General features: G+C 44.1%; 1 protein-coding gene across 1 annotated transcript; it reads left to right on the plus strand.

Annotated features, from left to right (window-relative positions):
- Window positions 1-468: 468 nt before the first annotated feature.
- On the plus strand, window positions 469-18,977 carry LOC310869608 (3',5'-cyclic-AMP phosphodiesterase 4D-like). The gene is made up of 10 exons (XM_083780430.1): window positions 469-568; window positions 1,167-1,260; window positions 2,398-2,576; window positions 5,211-5,309; window positions 6,364-6,528; window positions 8,600-8,699; window positions 13,955-14,109; window positions 14,473-14,595; window positions 17,253-17,435; window positions 18,446-18,977. Exons 1-10 carry the CDS (start codon window positions 554-556, stop codon window positions 18,959-18,961), a joined length of 1,629 nt encoding a protein of 542 aa, XP_083636556.1. The 5' UTR covers window positions 469-553; the 3' UTR covers window positions 18,962-18,977.
- Window positions 18,978-19,221: the final 244 nt, after the last annotated feature.

Below are 19,221 nucleotides of genomic sequence, written 5' to 3' on the forward strand. Positions count from 1 at the left end.
GCAGGCAGGGTTAGTTATTATAGCATTACAAATGTACAACTTCTGTAGATGAACCCTATAGTCTGGGTCTGGGGTGAACAATTCGGTGAGTAAAAAAGTAGAAGAACTGGAAAGTAGCTGATCTACAAGACCCAGGTCACTGACGTAAACCCTACATTCTTATCCCATTCTGACCGGGCACCCATTTTGGTGAAAAATAGCAGATCTACAAGCTCATATCGCGCCACCGAGTGGCGCGATACGAGCTTGTAGGTCTGCTATTTTTGTAAAAATCGAAGAACGACTGACATTTTTAGAATCTGATCTCGGGTCAGAATGGGTTAATCAGACCAGTGTGTGTCCAGTGGAAAACCTCGTATGAATCTGATCTCAGGTCAGAATGGGTTAAACTATAGCGTGTCATGGTTACTTCTGAGATGTGACGTTGGTTCTGTGTCTCTCTGTGTGTCTCTCAGCGGAGGCCCAGCAGAAAGTGGCCCTGGAAACCCTGGAGGAGCTGGACTGGTGTCTGGACCAGCTGGAGACTCTGCAGACCCGGCACTCTGTCAGCGAGATGGCCTCCGACAAGGTACCGCTTTTTGCCTTTCACCTCATTCTTTACACCTTTGAAGCCAACCTACATACTGTACATTCAACAGAGGAACAGGGCCAGAGTTGGAAGATGTTTAAATGGCAGTAGTGTAACGATGGAGGTGGTATATTGGTAGCCTGGCTAATAAGCCAGACTAATATCACACAACACTGTCGGGCAGGCGATTTATTTTTGCCAACGGCTGATTCGGTCTGGCTTATTAGCCAGGCTAGTATATTGACAGGTAGAACTGTCAACAAGCTCACAACGCGCTGCTCTGGGACGTGTTGTGAGCTTTTATTTTTAATTTATTTTGTCATCAAAGTTTTTTATTGATTTTACAATAAAGCATACAAAATACACATGACTTACACAAAAGAAACGGACAAGAAAAACACACAAAAAACAAAACACAACTAGCAGTAAAAAAAAAAAAAAAAACACCCCTCCACATTCTGTTGTTGACAATAGTGATTATATCATCTGTAATGTTGTTACAGATGTTACAGTTGTCGTGGCTACCGCCCGAGCCGCGGTGGTATTCCTCTTCTTAACGCATTTATGGAACTTTGTGTCTTTGTGTTTGTCTGTGCAGTTCAAGAGGATGCTGAACCGGGAACTGTCCCACCTTTCAGAGACGAGTCGCTCAGGGATCCAGGTCTCCGAGTTCATATCCAACACATTCTTAGGTAAAACAAAAAGATTTAAAAAAACAAAAAAGTACTATATTGTGGTTTAATAAACCAAAGATCTTAAGTGATTCTGTTTAGTTAGTTAATATGTTAATATGTTAATATGTGCTTGTGTGTTTGTGTGTGTGTTAGGTTGCGCACAGTTTTCGTGCTCATACCCACCCACCCACACACATAGTCACTTAAGGAAGTGGTTGCACCACTTAAAAAAAGGCAATACAAAAATAAAAATGGTAAACAAAGCAAGACAAAAAATAAACAAAACAAAAAATAAAATAAAAAAGGCTGCATTATTTCATATTACAGGATACATTCATTGACATCCTCATACATTATCGATAGGCTGGAAGAAGAGATCCCACTTGAGCTGCTACTTTTTTTATACGATTTTACGGATTTACGAAAAAACAAAACAAGGTTATAAGAAATAATGTTATTCTGGCTGACCACGATAATATCAGTTTATTTCAACAGAGGATTAAAAAGAAAATAAGTCTTCTTAAATCCTAACCGTTTCCAAAACCTATGTTTCTATGTCAGTGGTGCTCAAACTATTTCAGGTCAAGGAGCCCCACAATTATATCTATGTGGCCGCCGACCCCCATCTGAAAATATGTTGTTCGTATCACGGCACTCAGTGCCGCACTACGAGCTTGTAGATCTGCTATTTTTCAATTGCTAAAGTATAACATAATCCTTGAAACACCAAAACGGGTACCCTTCCTGAATGGGTTAAACCAACACGTTTTGAACTATAGCGGTCTTCATCAGGGCCGATGAAGACCGCTATAGGTCGAAACATGTTGGTTTAATAAAGAGTCTTCTCCTCTTTTCAATAGTTGAGTGCCCGGATCTCTTTTATTTTTTATTTATTTTTTAATCTCATCCCAATTGATCCAGGAGCACCTTTTTGACTATTTCTTTTTTGGTTGAGCACCTGGTTTCTTGCTAGCCAAAGGATTAAACCTCTCTCTCTCTCTCTCTCTCTCTCTCTGTCTCTCTGTCTGTCTGTCTGTCTGTCTGTCTGTCTGTCTCTGTCTCTGTCTCTGTCTCTGTCTCTGTCTCTGTCTCTGTCTCTGTCTCTGTCTCTGTCTCTGTCCCTGTCCCTGTCCCTGTCCCTGTCCCTGTCCCCAGACAGGCAGCATGACGTGGAGATGCCCGTGTTGTTGCTGGAGGAGGACGAGGAGAAGAGGAGGACCAGGCGGATGTGTGAGATCAGTGGCGTCATGAAGTCCTGCCACAGCGCCGACCTCGCCGACCTCAACATCCTTCGCTTCGGGGTCAAGGCCCACACCCAGGACGCTCTCGCCAAGGTGTGTGAACGCCACCCTGAACTTAACTAGGGCTGGGCATTTCATCCATCATTTGTATCCATTTTTTTTTTTTTTAATATCTGATTATTTTTTGGGGATATTATGTATAGCTGTATTTATTTTTTTAAACACACCTGTATGAAGTGAGGGCGCTAATATATTAAAGTCTAACTCATGGTTGATATGGTGATGTAATGGTGATGTAAAACAAAAGGTGACAACAATTATCTAATGGCATTTAATGTTTGTGTTTAAGGGACAAGATGACATACATTTTCCCTTCATTGTCAATGGCATTTTTTAAAACAAACCTTGAACTAAAAACAAACATTAAACCTGTATATAGCCTCAAAAAACACACCTGTCTGAAGTGAGGGGCACTCTTATCTTTATACATCGTCATGCATCATCTCATGAACAGCTGAATGTATGTTATAATTGGTTAGCCGATTTGCTCGTCTACATATGGCCTAATTTGTCCTTTCATTGTCAATGGCAAATATTGAGACGTGTGGGAACGACAAGAGCTGTATATAGGAGGGGCTAGTGCCCCTCAAAGAGAATCACACCCATGTGAAGTGAGCGGTGCTCTTATCATCGTACATCATCATACATCATCTCATTCCGGCCAATCGCAATTTGCGTCCTCACCTTCGTCACCAATGTTTGCCATATGCAGTGTTTGTGTTCACACAAACACTCACAATTGTCCATTCGTTGTCAATGGCATTTAATGTTTGTGTTGGGGCACAAATTGGCTTACATTGCATACACTAAAAGCTGGACATAGGATGGGGATTATCGCCCCTCAAAAATGTTGAAAAATGCTTGAATACAGTGAGAATTGCCGGTCTACAAGCTCACAGCGAGTCACATCACGATGACTTCCGACCTTGTAGATCAATTTTTTTTGAGGGGCACTCTTATGTCCAGCTTTTAGTGTATGTACACAAACCAATTCCCATTGACAATGAATGGAGAATTTTACGTCATTGTCTGAGAAAATAGGCATCGTGTCTATTTTACGTCATGATTGATGTACGATGATAAGAGCGCCCCTCACTTCACAGTTCACACAGGTGTGACTTTTCTATTTCTCAGCATGTTTGGAGGGAACATCTCAATATATCGTCACAATATCAACGTTGAGGTATTTGGTGAAATAAATAAATGGTGATATTTAATTTTGTCCGTGAGCAAAAACAAAAACCCTTTATTAGGCTGTAACAGTACAGTCTGTCTCTCTACATGCATGCTACTGCAATTCCAAATAGTGCCACAAGGTGGTGCATGTGGTGCATCCCTTTGGTTTCTTGTGACCAGCTAGACTAGAACCTTGTACAATGTACATCCAGGGTTTTCAACCCTTTTCGTTTAAAAGGCCCATTATTTATTTGGCATTTGAGCCACGATTGATGACATTTAGCCTCAATATTGTGTTACTGTTGGATAAGATTGAATCCACAATTCCACAAAAACAACAATTCTTCTACATTCTCTAATTGTGTAGACTTCTTGTGAATTAAGTAATGCAGATGTTTTCACAATCATTTAACTCTTGACCCTGACTGGTCCATTTGGTTTCATTTTACACTCTCAAGAGTTATATCTATAAGGGTCCATTTGGTTACCAACAACTCTCCATCGTTTAGCTGGAGACCAACTGGAACCCCCTCACTGGTGTTCCCCGGACCACTGAAAACCACTGTTGCAGGGACGTGCACACATAGACATTAACCCATTCTGACCTGAGATCAGATTAAAAAAATGTCTATTACATCCTGACAGTTTCATTATTAACCCATTCTGACCTGAGATCAGATTAAAAAAATGTCAGTCGTTCTTCGATTTTTTCAAAAATAGCAGACCTACAAGTTCGTATCACGCCACTCGGTGGCGCGATACGAGCTTGTAGATCTGCTATTTTTAAATAGCTAAAGCATAACATGATGCTGACACCAAAATGGGTGCCCGTTCAGAATGGGTTAAAGGGGGCTGAAGCCCCTGCCCTTTTACCCGTCCGTTAAACAACTGCCCTCTCCAGACCACGAATGCAGCGTTTACTACATGGTGAAAGAAATGCAAATGCCACTCCTTTCCATGCCATGCCGGAAGGCAGCATTCAGGAGAAATGCTTTTTTCCCCCCAAAGTCTCCTGAACTTGAACGCAGCATTTTGCGTTGAACAATTGTTTAGATATCCATGTCGTACACCGCATCTCCACTAGCTAAAGAGTGCTTGGTTTGCGCCTCGAAAGTAGCTGATCTACAAGCTCTCAACGCGTCGCGCTGTGACGCGTTGTGAGCTTGCAGATCTGCTACACTCAGTTGTGCATGGTCAGTTCTGCTACTGCTGTCTCTCCACCTACACTGACTCGCCCCTGTTACCGTGTCTACACACGCTGGCAATACAGTGATCCAGAGATTAAAGCCACATGTCTACTGCTCACTGTTCAATGGAGAGACTTGGAAAGTCTCACAAAAACAAAACCACACGCAATCTATTGAACAGAACACTGCAAAAACTTGAGTTAATGTCTTCATCATGATACGGAAATGTAGTGAAAGGCCACGTGTTCGGCGCAAACGGGCATCGTCTGTAACAAAGTCTGAATGTGGCCCAATGTCATTTCAGGAGTTGGAGGACATCAACAGATGGGGCCTTAATATTTTCAGAGTAACTGAGTTTTCGGGAGACCGGCCCCTGACTGTCGTGATGTATGCAGTGGTTCAGGTAAACATGTGAACACATCGCACACGCACACGCACAATGTCAATAGTACAGTTTGCCTTGAAGTTGTTGCCTTGAATTCACACAAAGGCAGGTACAAGATATACAAAACTCCACGGCATATTTGTGGCTGAAGTTCAAACCAGATCAACCTTTTGAGGGGCTCTAGCCCTGCCAATGCATGGCTTTCCGATATTACGTCACAGCCCAGCCAGGTCTATGCATGGACTTTTAATGTTTGTTTAGAGTAAATTATTGGTGGCAGCCAAGTCTATGGTCTTTAAGGTTTGTTTAGGGTAAATTGTGCGAGACGTCAAACCGACGTCATCTCGCTGACATAAATACATCTTGCAATACATTTATTTCATTTTTCACCGACATGAGAACATCAACATGCCCCACAAACATCTGGGCGCCCCTCACTGCACACAAGTGGGATTTTCTTTTCTTTCTCTTTAATAGCTTTGTAGCTTTTGTAGCAGCAACACACTTCGGAAGTATCTTTGTATCTTCGTGTCGCTGCGCTTCCATTGGCAATGAATGGTAGCCTGTATCTTTGTATCTTCATGTCGCTGGCTTCCATTGACAATGAATGTTAGCCTGTATCTTTGTAGCATGTGAACGGCGCATGTGAATGCATTTATATAGAGCCTTTATCCAGGGCACTTTACATAGATTGTGCATTACATTCACCCATTTCCACACACACACACACACACACACACACACACACACACACACATATACACACACACACATATACACACACACACACACACACACACACACACACACACATTCTTACACCAATGGCGGCGGTAATGATGCAAGGCACCAACCTGCACATCCAGAGCAATTAGGGGTTCAGGACACATCTCTTGACACTAAGCATATAAATATACAGCTGCCTTAAGGCCACCGGAAAGGTGGTCACAACATAAGGTAACCACTATTCCATCACCTAAAACGGGAGTATGAGTAGAGCCTTTAGTGTCTGTGGGTTTCATAAAGTCTGTCTCTGTCTCTGTCTCTGTCTCTCTCTCCCCCTCTGGAGCAGGAGAGAGGTTTGTTGAAGACGTTCAAGATCCCGTCCAACACGTTGCTCACGTACCTGATGACCCTCGAGGACCACTACCACGCAGACGTGGCCTACCACAGCAACGTGCACGCCGCCGACGTTGTCCAGTCCACGCACGTGCTGCTCTCCGCGCCCGCTCTGGAGGTAGATAGGAGAGAACAGGGTGCATGCGTTGGTTAGACCAGCTCTGGAGGTAGATAGGAGAGAACAGGGTGCATGCGTTGGTTAGACCAGCTCTGGAGGTAGATAGGAGAGAACAGGGTGCATGCGTTGGTTAGACCAGCTCTGGAGGTATAGATAGGAGAGAACAGGGTGCATGCGTTGGTTAGACCAGCTCTGGAGGTAGATAGGAGAGAACAGGGTGCATGCGTTGGTTAGACCAGCTCTGGAGGTAGATAGGAGAGAACAGGGTGCATGCGTTGGTTAGACCAGCTCTGGAGGTATAGATAGGAGAGAACAGGGTGCATGCGTTGGTTAGACCAGCTCTGGAGGTATAGAGAGGAGAGAACAGGGTGCATGCGTTGGTTAGACCAGCTCTGGAGGTAGATAGGAGAGAACAGGGTGCATGCGTTGGTTAGACCAGCTCTGGAGGTATAGAGAGGAGAGAACAGGGTGCATGCGTTGGTTAGACCAGCTCTGGAGGTATAGAGAGGAGAGAACAGGGTGCATGCGTTGGTTAGACCAGCTCTGGAGGTAGATAGGAGAGAACAGGGTGCATGCGTTGGTTAGACCAGCTCTGGAGGTATAGAGAGGAGAGAACAGGGTGCATGCGTTGGTTAGACCAGCTCTGGAGGTATAGAGAGGAGAGAACAGGGTGCATGCGTTGGTTAGACCAGCTCTGGAGGTATAGATAGGAGAGAACAGGGTGCATGCGTTGGTTAGACCAGCTCTGGAGGTATAGAGAGGAGAGAACGGGGTGCATGCGTTGGTTAGACCAGCTCTGGAGGTAGAGAGGAGAGAACTGGGTGCATGCGTTGGTTAGACCAGTGGTTCCCAAACCTTTTCATGTCAACGACCCCCAAATGAACACTTATTAGGCCGCAGAACGGACTCCCATTTGAAAAGATATGTCAAGGACCCCCCCATAAGAGAAGATTTTTACCGTTCTAGCAGTGATTTTCAACCATTTTCATTTCAAGGACCCCCCAGTTTGACATGCGTTAGGCTACGGACAAATCTCAATTTAATGGGATTTCTATCTCCTGGACCCAATTCATATTGTAGAAATCAAAGTTTATTTAACTCTGAGAGTGTACAAAATGGTAACGGGTCCATTTGGTTCCTTGTGTACACTCTCTGATCTGTACACAGATCTGCTATAGTATCTTTGATACTTTTGTGTGACGCTGTAGAAGTAGAGCAGTGGTTTTTAGCCAGTGGTCCAGGGACCACCAGGCAGTTAACCCATTCTGACCTGAGATCAGATTCATACGAGGTTTCCGCCGGACACACACTGTGTCTGATTAACCCATTCTGACCTGAGATCAGATTCTAAAAATGTCAGTCGCTCTTCGATTCTTCAAAAAATAGCAGACCTACAAGCTCGTATCGCGCCACTCGGTGGCGCGATATGAGCTTGTAGATCTGCTATTTTTCAATAGGTAAAGCATAACATGATGCTGACACCAAAATGGGTGCCCGGTCAGAATGGGTTAATGCCCTTGAGGGGATTCCAGGTGGTCCCCAGCTAAATGCTGGAGAGTTGGTAACCAAATGGACCCTTCTAGATCTAGAATATATGATCTATCATTCTAGAATAGAATAGTTTAACGCGGTATGGACCCTTCCGGGTCCCATTTGGTTTCATTTTACGCTCTCAAGAGTTCAATTATTGTTAAACATCTGCATTGCTTAATTTACAAAAAGTCTACACAATTAGAGCATGCAAAATCAAACGTTTGCCTGTTATCTCTCCTATGGCACCAACGACCAATAGAGCATGGAATTGTGGACAAAATCTTATCCAACAATAACAAAATATTCTTTAATTTTGGGCCTGAGACTAAATCTCATCAAATGGTGGTCCGTGGCTCAAATGCTGAATAAATGATGGGCCTTTGATATGGAAAAAAAGGTTGAAAACCGCTGAAGGTAGGGCATTAATTTACGGAAAAACAACACAAATAGTTTTAATATGGAGATAAGAGGTTTCTGCCTGAAAGCAACCGTATGATCTTCTCCTCCTCCTCCTCCTTCGCCTCCTCCTCCTCCTCAGGCGGTGTTCACAGACCTGGAGATATTAGCTGCTATCTTTGCCAGTGCCATTCATGATGTGGATCACCCGGGAGTCAACAACCAGTTCCTCATCAACACCAGTGAGTGTTTCCCACATTTCCCATTTCAACATTCATGTGGTGGATTCATATCAGTACATGAGCACAAACGAGCTTCATTTCAAGCTTTGCTCACTACTTGTTTCCCTCTCTACGCTTGCCGGAAATAGCTTATCTACAAGCTCACAACGCACTGCGACACGTTGCTAGCTTGTATACATAGTTCTGTTATTTATTTCCGCCAGCAAAATAGAAAATAGAAGAATATGTTTGCCTGTTCAGTAAATAATTCAGATAGTTGTAAATAAACCTGTAACTGTGTTCTTTTGTAGCTGCCTGGCCCAGTGGTTCTTATTATTCTTTAAAGGGGGAATGTCACGGCCCGAGATTAACATTGCTGATAAGGTACATCACGTGGTCTGAATGAAAACAATTTCAAACGGCACGTGACTATGGGCTCGTTCGGCTATGCGCACCGGGAATGTGGTCAGTTTGTTGAGTGTGGTGGGCGGTGACGTCACAGAGTGCGTTCAGTGTGCCTTATTTACGAACGACCAGTTACAACACACCATTCACACTGAGCAACCCTACCCTCAGGGTAGGGTAGGGAGCAACCCTACCCTCAGGGTAGGGTTGCTCAGTGCGTGCACTCGGCACACCCGGTGCGCAGCGCACTGGATTTTCGAACGACAACGCACTGAGTGCACTGAATAAACGAACGACAAGAGAGCACACCAGTGCGTTCAGGGCGCATTTCCGAACGCGCCCTATATCTCAGGCTCTGACGTGACCTAGCATCTAGGCAAGTTGAGTGGCTAGCGCACTAAATGCTACTAGTTTTGAGGTAACTTTTTGCGTCATACTAGGTGAAAGTATCATAAAAAAATATATATTTTCGCTGGAAAATCTTCGTTACAATGACATTGAGTTGACGTGTAAGTTTTAGGGTAAACTGTTGCATAATCGCAATTTCGCGTGACGAGTTCCATGCCCCGGGAGAGAGCTGGGATGCAGCTCTCTGTAACCCTGCTAACATGGCCTCAAATTCAGCCTTGTGCAGAGCCCTGTTCACAGGTTCACTGCCTGTCTATAGCAGCACTGCACCGGGCTAAAATGCATATCCGTCTTCAAATATCTCATGTACCACAGCATTGTTCAAGTGAACTGTGTGTTTATGCTTGTTCATTGTAATAATCAATATCGCTATGATGATTTATCGCCGCGTCACTCGACTCCCGTCCCGTGGCCGGGCCATCCAGTCCTCTGTCCCCGCCGTCATAGTGCCTCTACCCGGGGCAGTGGGGCACTGCTGCCGGCTCAAGTAACCTGACCGCTCTCTCTCTCTCTCTCTCTCTCTCTCTCTCACACACACACACACTCTCTCTCACACACACCGATATGGGGGGGGGGCGGTCTCTCTCTCTCACACACACACACACACTGCGTCTTGCATCAGCGCGCCTTACGCACCGCAATTCTCTCCCTCTGTATCTCTCTCTCTCTAATAATAATAAAACGCATCACAGCGCGACAACTTGTGAAGATTAGATATATCGAAGAAACTAGCATTTAGGAACCACTGGAAAAAATAACAAGTATCCATGCTCAACTTGGAGCTCTCCAATAACCACATAACATTCAGAAGGCATGTGATGTCTTCGTCACCACCAGATGAAACTTTCATCTCATTAATCATTGACATAGCGTTATTTAGGCTATAATGATCAAATTGTATGGGTGATCATTTTATGTATATCAAATATTATATTAACTCAAGGTAATTAATGCTACAGCTCTGAATATAAATGTCGGAACTGGTGTAAAATGGAGAATAAGCCTGTTTCAGTGTTGCGCACTGAAAACCAGAACAGGTACGCTCGCCCCTTTTCCAACTCACCCCCACGAAAAGTGAAGAACGGTCGCCCTGGAATTTCGAAAAGTGAAGCATGCTTGCCCCAAAGCCATGAATAGCTCGCCCCCAAAGTGTGGTTATCTCGCCCCACAGCGTGGATATCTCACCCCAAAGCACGGATATCTCGCCCCATGTTTATTTCATGTTTATTTTACCTTATTTCTCATATTAGAACCTTTAGAATCAATGTTGTTTGTCAAAGGAGAACATTTAGAACCATTTTGTTGTTGTTGGTCAAATGAAAATGATGCATGGTACCCAGGGGGCAAACCACCCTTTTTTTAGGAAAACTGCATTTGCCATGACCTCAAAGGTTGTCCACCAGAAATAATATCTATGACCCCATAGGATCACAACCTATATGGACAACCCGGTCAATTTTTTTGCTGGAAATCCAATATGGCCGCCCCAATATTAGCCCCTATTAGTTATAATGGGGGGTGAATAGGGCAACATTTTAAACTGAGGGATATTTTTTGTATTGCAAGTTTCCATGAAATCCAATATGGCCGCCACAATATGGCCGCCATAATATTAGCACCCAGAAAGAACTACCCGAAATTGTGCTTTACCATGATTTCTACCATGATTTCTACCATGATTGTTGACTGTTTGGGCAAACACAAGCAATATTAATCCATTGAAAAGAGACATTGTCTCTTTTCTTTTTCACGTTTCACGTTTCGGGTAGTCACCATCTTGTAAATATGCACAATAAGGTTCCCCAGACACACCCAATAATAAAAAATAGGTATTCCATTGAGTCTCTCATGGTCAGAAACCATGAATAGACACCAAGTTTGCATTTCTAGCTCATCTGGTTCAGAAGTTAGAGCCAAACCTATTTTCTGGGTGCTAATATTATGGCGGCCATATTGTGGCGGTCATATTGGATTTCATGGAAACTTGCAATACAAAAAATATCCCTCAGTTTAAAATGTTGCCCTATTCACCCCCCATTATAACTAATAGGGGCTAATATTGGGGCGGCCATATTGGATTTCCAGGAAAAAAAATTACCGGGTTGTCCATATAGGTTGTGATCCTATGGGGTCATAGATATTATTTCTGGTGGACAACCTTTGAGGTCATGGCAAATGCAGTTTTCCTAAAAAAAGGGTGGTTTGCCCCCTGGGTACCATGCATCATTTTCATTTGACCAACAACAACAAACTGGTTCTAAATGTTCTCCTTTGACAAACAACATTGATTCTAAAGGTTCTAATATGAGAAATAAGGTAAAATAAACATGAAATAAACATGGGGCGAGATATCCGTGCTTTGGGGTGAGATATCCACGCTGTGGGGCGAGATAACCACACTTTGGGGGCGAGCTATTCATGGCTTTTGGGCAAGCATGCTTCACTTTTCGAAATTCCAGGGCGACCGTGCTTCACTTTTCGTGGGGGTGAGTTGGAAAAGGGGCGAGCGTACCTGTTCTGGTTTTCAGTGCGCAACACTGAAACAGGCTTATTCTCCATTTTACACCAGTTCCGACATTTATATTCAGAGCTGTAGCATTAATTACCTTGAGTTAATATAATATTTGATATACATAAAATGATCACCCATACAAGTTGATCATTATAGCCTAAATAACGCTATGTCAATGATTAATGAGATGAAAGTTTCATCTGGTGGTGACGAAGACATCACATGCCTTCTGAATGTTATGTGGCTATTGGAGAGCTCCAAGTTGCACATGGATACTTGTTATTTTTTCCAGTGGTTCCTAAATGCTAGTTTCTTCGAATATATCTAATCTTCACAAGTTGTCGCGCTGTGATGCGTTTTATTATTATTAGAGAGAGAGAGATACGGAGGGAGAGAATTGCGGTGCGTAAGGCACTCCGTATGCGCGCTGATGCAAGACACAGTGTGTGTGTGTGTGTGTGTGTGTGTGTGTGTGTGTGAGAGAGAGAGAGAGACCCCCCCCCCCCCCCCCCCCCCATATCGGTGTGTGTGAGAGAGAGTGTGTGTGTGTGTGTGAGAGAGAGAGAGAGAGAGAGAGAGAGAGAGCGGTCAGGTTACTTGAGCCGGCAGCAGTGCCCCACTGCCCCGGGTAGAGGCACTATGACGGCGGGGACAGAGGACTGGATGGCCCGGCCACGGGACGGGACTCGAGTGACGCGGCGATAAATCATCATAGCGATATTGATTATTACAATGAACAAGCATAAACACACAGTTCACTTGAACAATGCTGTGGTACATAAGATATTTGAAGACGGATATGCATTTTAGCCCGGTGCAGTGCTGCTATAGACAGGCAGTGAACCTGTGTTTCCGCTTTTTTCCAGCGATTTTTTTTTTTTTGGTTGACACTTTCAACAATTATGAAGCTAAGTCTGACACCAAAACCACTAGCATGAGTTGATAGCCACCAGGAATGCTAACTCGCAGAGCCCAGAGGCGCTCTGCCCTTAGCCCAGATAAAAGATCCATTTCATTGGTCAAATTGTGCGATCCCGATCTGACGTCATAATCCAAGATGCAAATTTTAATAGCCTTATTACCTCCCGAGGGCCGTGTCATCCCCCCTTTAAGAATGTAGCACCAGAAACAAAATGAAACTAGCCAGAAATTGAGATTTTCTTTCATTATCAAATAGCTAGTCATAGGGAAAATCTTTTTTGTATTAATAAAGGAAATGACGATTAGTGTGCATTTTCTACTTTTTCTTTTCAGTAGACCAAAGTTGCTTTCATAAAAAGAAAGAGCATCCCAATCAGACCCACTAGAGGCAAAATGGTAGACAAATCCTATAAATGGACTCATTTATTAAGTGGGCGACAGCAGATCTCGCGGACGTCCTATGTTTACTTTGTTTGCTGGGACAGAGAAAGGTCGATAATGAAGTTGATTTCTTTCTTAGTATGAACATCTTCTTGGGGCGATTGTGTGGCACTCTTCCATTGGAAATAATGGACTCCGACCTGCTCCTTCGGCCTCCTACTGTATGACCCGTTCAGGGCCGGGAACCCATTTTGGTGTTTTAAGCATTATGTTATACTTTATAGCTATTGAAAAATACAAGCTTGTAGATATGAACTGGTTGGAATAACGTGTTCCTTCCACGCGCTACGTCCAACCAGGGAAACTCCCCCCTGTCAGGTGTAAAGGAGCAACTGGGACACTCAGGCATGAAGGAAGCATGAGTTCAAGTCCGTTGCTCTCCCCTTGTCCCCCATATATGGGGACTAGGTTGGTGGAGGGTGTGTAGAGCCCAGGATCACATTAGATGATTGACACAATCATCTAATGGGTTACAAAATCGTGGGATAAAGAATATATCTTTAAAAAAAAAACAAGCTTGTAGATTTGCTATTTTTGAAAACTCTTGAAAATGTGGCGCAAGTCTTTGAATATACATTCTGTCATTTAGACTCGGAGCTGGCCCTCATGTACAACGACTGCTCCGTGCTGGAGAACCACCACCTGGCGGTGGGCTTCAAACTGCTCCAGGAGGACAACTGTGACATCTTCCAGAACCTGAGCAAGAAACAACGGCAGTCCATCAGGAAGATGGTCATAGACATTGTGAGTTGAACTAATGGTGCCAGAGGGGGATTTCTCTGGAGCTCTGTATGCCAGTGAATGGGAGCGTTTGGATGGGGTTCCAGGGGGTCCCCAGGAATGTATAGGCCTACCGTGGCTAACAGTTTTTGAAAAATCGAATGAAAGTGTTTGGAAAATGTTGATTTAATTTTGACATTTTAACTTAAATCTTCTCTTCTGGGTGGTCCCTGGCACAAAGCCTTTTGAAATGGGCCGGTCCACAACAACAAAAAACACATGATTTTGGGAGTACTTGATAGTTTGAGAACCACTGGTGCTATGTATGACAAATTAATATGCAGCTTGGGCTATTCACATTATGTGTGTGTGTGTGTGTGTGCTTAGGTACTAGCTACGGACATGTCAAAGCACATGACCCTGCTAGCAGACTTGAAGACCATGGTGGAGGCAAAAAAGGTGACCAGTTCTGGGATGTTGCTGCTGAACAACTACTCAGACCGGATACAGGTATGGTACTGTACCTGGATCTTTAGACTGCATACTGCATAGTATAGTTCAGATTTCAGAGTCACGTGGTGTGAGTTCAGGTCTGGTTTTTGTGAATATGAAGTAGTTCCGGTCATTTGGTGGGGTCACTGGGTGCACACAAAACTATCGTAATTTGTATTGTTGACCTATTTGTACAATAGAGCGGCCGTCCTGACGTCACTCGCTCATCCCCTGGTTCTGCCCGGTTCACGGAAGTAATTCCTCTATGGAGAATAACATGGGCTCATCTTATAATTGTTTCATATATGCATTGTGGTGCAAACACTGTCTCTGCGTTATTTTCAGGGAGGTCTGTTTCTAGCGAAAATGTAACTAATTCAGTAGCAGTAACAATAGCGTTTTCTCTCAATCAGTTCATATCCATATGAGTGAAGTGGCCGGGATGTTCATTTTTCAAACGCATTACTTATATGAGGCGATATAAAATCCCCCTATGGGGATTACAATGCAAATAAAAAGTACATGAACCCTTGGATTTGCACCCTCTACCGATATTGACGTCAGACTTCGGTGCTCTGTATCCTGGTCACTAAACTGCCTGATGGAGGGGAAAGGAACTGGTTGGAATAACGTGTTCCTTCCACGCGCTATGTCCAACCAGGGATACTCCCCCCTGTCAGGTGTAAAGGAGCAACTTACAATTACAATTTACAATTTAGGCATTTAGCAGACGCTCTTAATCCAGAGCGACTTACATTAAGCAAGAACAAAAAGCATGGGAATACATCACAAAAAAAGCATTTATCATAAAGCATGCGTAAGCTAAGAAAGTAACATATTATGAGACTATACATATAAACTATATATATATATATATATATATATATATACTACTATGCTATACATATGTACTATGGCGTGCTATGACTATATACAATGCAATTATAGTGCTGTCTACATAACATGCTATAAGTTTGTATCAGATGCTATCTAAGTCTTGGACACTCAGGCATGAAGGAAGCATGAGTTCAAGTCCGTTGCTCTCCCCTTGTCCCCCATATATGGGGACTAGGTTGGTGGAGGGTGTGTAGAGCCAAGGATCACATTAGATGATTGACACAGGGGTGAAAAATGGGTTACAAAATCGTGGGATAAAAAATATATTAAAGAAAAAAAAAAAGAAACAAAATAAAAGCAACAAAATAGTTTAGGATTAAGCATGGACGAGAATAGATTTATTTTTTAAATCACCCCCATGTGATGTGAGTGGCGCTCTTATCATCGTACATCATCATGATGTAAAATAGGCAGGATGCCTATTTGCTCAGACACTGACGTAAGATTCTGTTCATTGTCAATGGGAATTTAATGTTTGTGTAAGACAAAGTTTGTGAACATACACTAAAAGCTGGATATAGGAGGGGCTAGCACCCCTCAAAATCATGAAAAACGACACTATTGTTAGTATATTGTTTTTCATGATTTTCATATTTCTTTTGAAAACCATGAATCTGTCTGTCTATGTCTCTGACTCTCATTCTCCCAATAGACAACCCCCCGATGCAGGGATGTAAAAATGTATCTTCTTTTTTTAGGGATGTCCCGATCACGTTTGTTTGCTCCCGTTCCGATTCCGATCATTTGATTTTGAGCATCTGCCGATAACCGATTTTTCCCGATCGGATATTTACACACTTTATAGAATCACAATAGTACAATATCCAAAATCACAGACCACATCCACAGTCTAATGATATGGATATAATATTGATACTAGAGATGTCCCGATATATATTTTTTGCTGCCGATCCGTTTCCGATCAATTGAGTCACGTGATCGGATCGGGACAACCCTAGTGGGACAACCCTAGTGGGGCGGCGGTGGCTCAGGGGTAGAGTGCCTGGATGGTAACCGTAAGGTTGCCAGTTCGAACCCGGGCTCCCCCAGAGTTACTGTCGAAGTGTCCTTGAGCAAGACACTGAACCCCTAATTGCTCCCGATGTGCTAGTTGGTGCCTTGCATGGTTTCCGCTACCATCGGTGTATGAATGTGTGTGTGAATGGGTGAATGTAATGCACAATCTCTGTAAAGCGCCTTGGATAAAGGCGCTATATAAATGCACCATTTACCATTTACCTAGTGTTTTTACATGGCTGGGTCCGTGTGGTTCCCCTCAGGTCACCCAGTCCAGAACAGTGTTGTTCTCCTCGACTAAAACCAAAAATGTTCGTCCGACTACCTTTTTCCACTGACGAAAACTAAATGGAAACTAAATAAAAACTAAGCTATGATGACTAAAACTATGACTAAACATACTGACAATTTCGTCGACAAATCAAAACTGGACTAAAATGTTAGGCAGGGACTAGTGGACAAGAGATCCAGCACAAATTATTTGCATGCTGAAAAATAGCCGATCTACAAGCTCAGCGCTGTGGGCTTGTAGATCAGCTATTTCCAGTCATTACGATCAATGCCCGCCAAAATATTTTAGTCGACTAAATCAATTATCAACTGCAGATTTAGTCGACTAAAACCATATGACAATGACTGAAACACTAAAACATTCCAGGTGACTAAAATGTGACTATTCAAGAGACTATGACTCAAACTAAAAACAACAACACTGGTCCAGAACACACATTCATAGTGGGTCTGTGGCGGTTCCCCCTCAGGTCCTCCAGAACATCGTGCACTGTGCTGACCTGAGCAACCCCACCAAGCCGCTGCAGCTGTACCGCCAGTGGACCGAGCGCATCACAGAGGAGTTCTTCGGCCAGGGAGACCGAGAGCGGGACATGTGCATCGAGATCAGCCCCATGTGTGACAAGCACAACGCCTCCGTGGAGAAGAACCAGGTGACGCTCTCGCTCTGTCCCGTCCCCAGACGCTTTAGCTCCACACCCGTAAGACGGTGGTTTTCAAACGCTGTTTGTGAGCTTGTAGATCTGCTGTTTTCACTAGTTTGGGTCCCGGGCAAACATCTAATTTCCAGTGGTGGAAAAAGTACCGGTACTCACTTTTTAAAGTAAAAGTAGACTGCAATGTACTCCGTTACAAGTAGCTAGAAGTTACCTTACAAAATGTACTCAAGTAAAAGTACAAAAGTATCGGCATCGAAATGTACTTAAAGTACTCGCATTCCAATGGGTTTCTCCGGGCTTTAAATTTTTGAGCCGAATGTGAACGAAAATAAAAGCCTGGGTAGCGAGGCGACTGAAACGTAGTTTGACAGAAGCCTAAGTGGTGTGCTTCCTCCGAATACCTAAACGCAGACAACATTCATCAGCAAACCAAAATGAGTTTCTCATTTTTGAGGGGCGCCATCCCCTCGTGTCCCATGTCCAGCTTTGAGGGTTTGTATAAACACAAACATTGTCCTAACTCAAACATTGAATGCATTTGACAATGAATGGCCAGAGTGTTCGTGGAAACGCAGACATTGAATGCCATTGACTATGAATGGCCAGTTTTGAGTGTTTTGTCTAAACACAAACATTGTGAAAACACAAACATTGAAGACAAAAGTGAGGACGCAAATTGTGATTGGCCGGAATTAAGGAGATATGAGCGCCCCTCACTTCACATGGGTGTGATTTTATTTAACCCATTTAGACCTGAGGAGGATTCTACAGATGCCTTACAAATCCTGACAGTTTTCTGAACCTGTGTTTTTTCTATTTCGGTCGTTCTCAAACATTTTCATGTCAAGGACCCCAAAAAATATCTGCTTTTGGCCGCCGACCCCCATCTAAAAATATGTTGTTCCAGTGCCCCCCCCCCCCCCCCCCCCATGCAGAAGCAAAGATTTGACTTAAAAACGTTCGCTCTGAAAGAATATATATTCAAAGATCTGTCCTCTGTGCAGGTGGGCTTCATCGACTACATCGTCCATCCTCTGTGGGAGACGTGGGCCGACCTGGTCCACCCCGACGCTCAGGACATCCTGGACACGCTGGAGGACAACAGGGAGTGGTACCAGAGCCACATCCCCCACAGCCCCACCTCCTCCCTGGACGAGGCGGAGGACGCCCGCTACCTACCCCCAGGCGGAGGGAACTTCCGCTTTGAGCTCAGCCCGGGAGAGGAGGAGGAGGAGGAGGACGACGACAGTGGGTCTGACATCGAGGAGACGGACGGCAGCACCAGCCATGGCAAAAGTTGCCGCATGCAGGACTGCGATGAGTCGAGGGGAGTCGAGGCAGGCGTGGGCGAGGAGGATGAGGAGGAGAAGGAAGGAGGAGGACATGTGGGACTTTGCAGAGAACCTAGCATGGTGGACTTGGAGGAGGACGAGCAGGAGGGGCCAGGTGGTTTGACACTGGTTCTCAATGTGGGCCCAGGGGTCCTTGAAGGGGGTTCCAGGGGGTCCCCAGCAAAATGAGGAACAGTTTAAACTATGCGGGTCTTCAACAGGGGGTACTCTGAGTTACTACGGGGGGGGGGGGGGAGAACCAAATATTTGTATGATAGGAACTTTTTTTTTGTTGTACATGAACTAATATGTAATTTGGGGAATGGGCATTCATGGAAAGTAGCAGATCTAAAAGCTCACAACAACTTGTTGCTGCACAATGTGCTGTGAGGTTGTAGATCACTATTGGTGCATACAGGTTTGGTGTAGGGAAAAAGAGAAGTTCAAAG

Source organism: Protomyctophum parallelum (genome assembly GCF_964188405.1).
Source record: "Protomyctophum parallelum genome assembly, chromosome: 13".
Classification (NCBI taxonomy): domain Eukaryota; kingdom Metazoa; phylum Chordata; class Actinopteri; order Myctophiformes; family Myctophidae; genus Protomyctophum; species Protomyctophum parallelum.

Bases quoted from the DNA above. Each gene is read 5' to 3' on its own strand.
- LOC310869608 (XM_083780430.1), top strand. The intron at 5,310-6,363 runs GTAAACATGTGA...CCTCTGGAGCAG, and splicing joins TGATGTATGCAGTGGTTCAG to GAGAGAGGTTTGTTGAAGAC. The intron at 6,529-8,599 runs GTAGATAGGAGA...CCTCCTCCTCAG, and splicing joins TCTCCGCGCCCGCTCTGGAG to GCGGTGTTCACAGACCTGGA.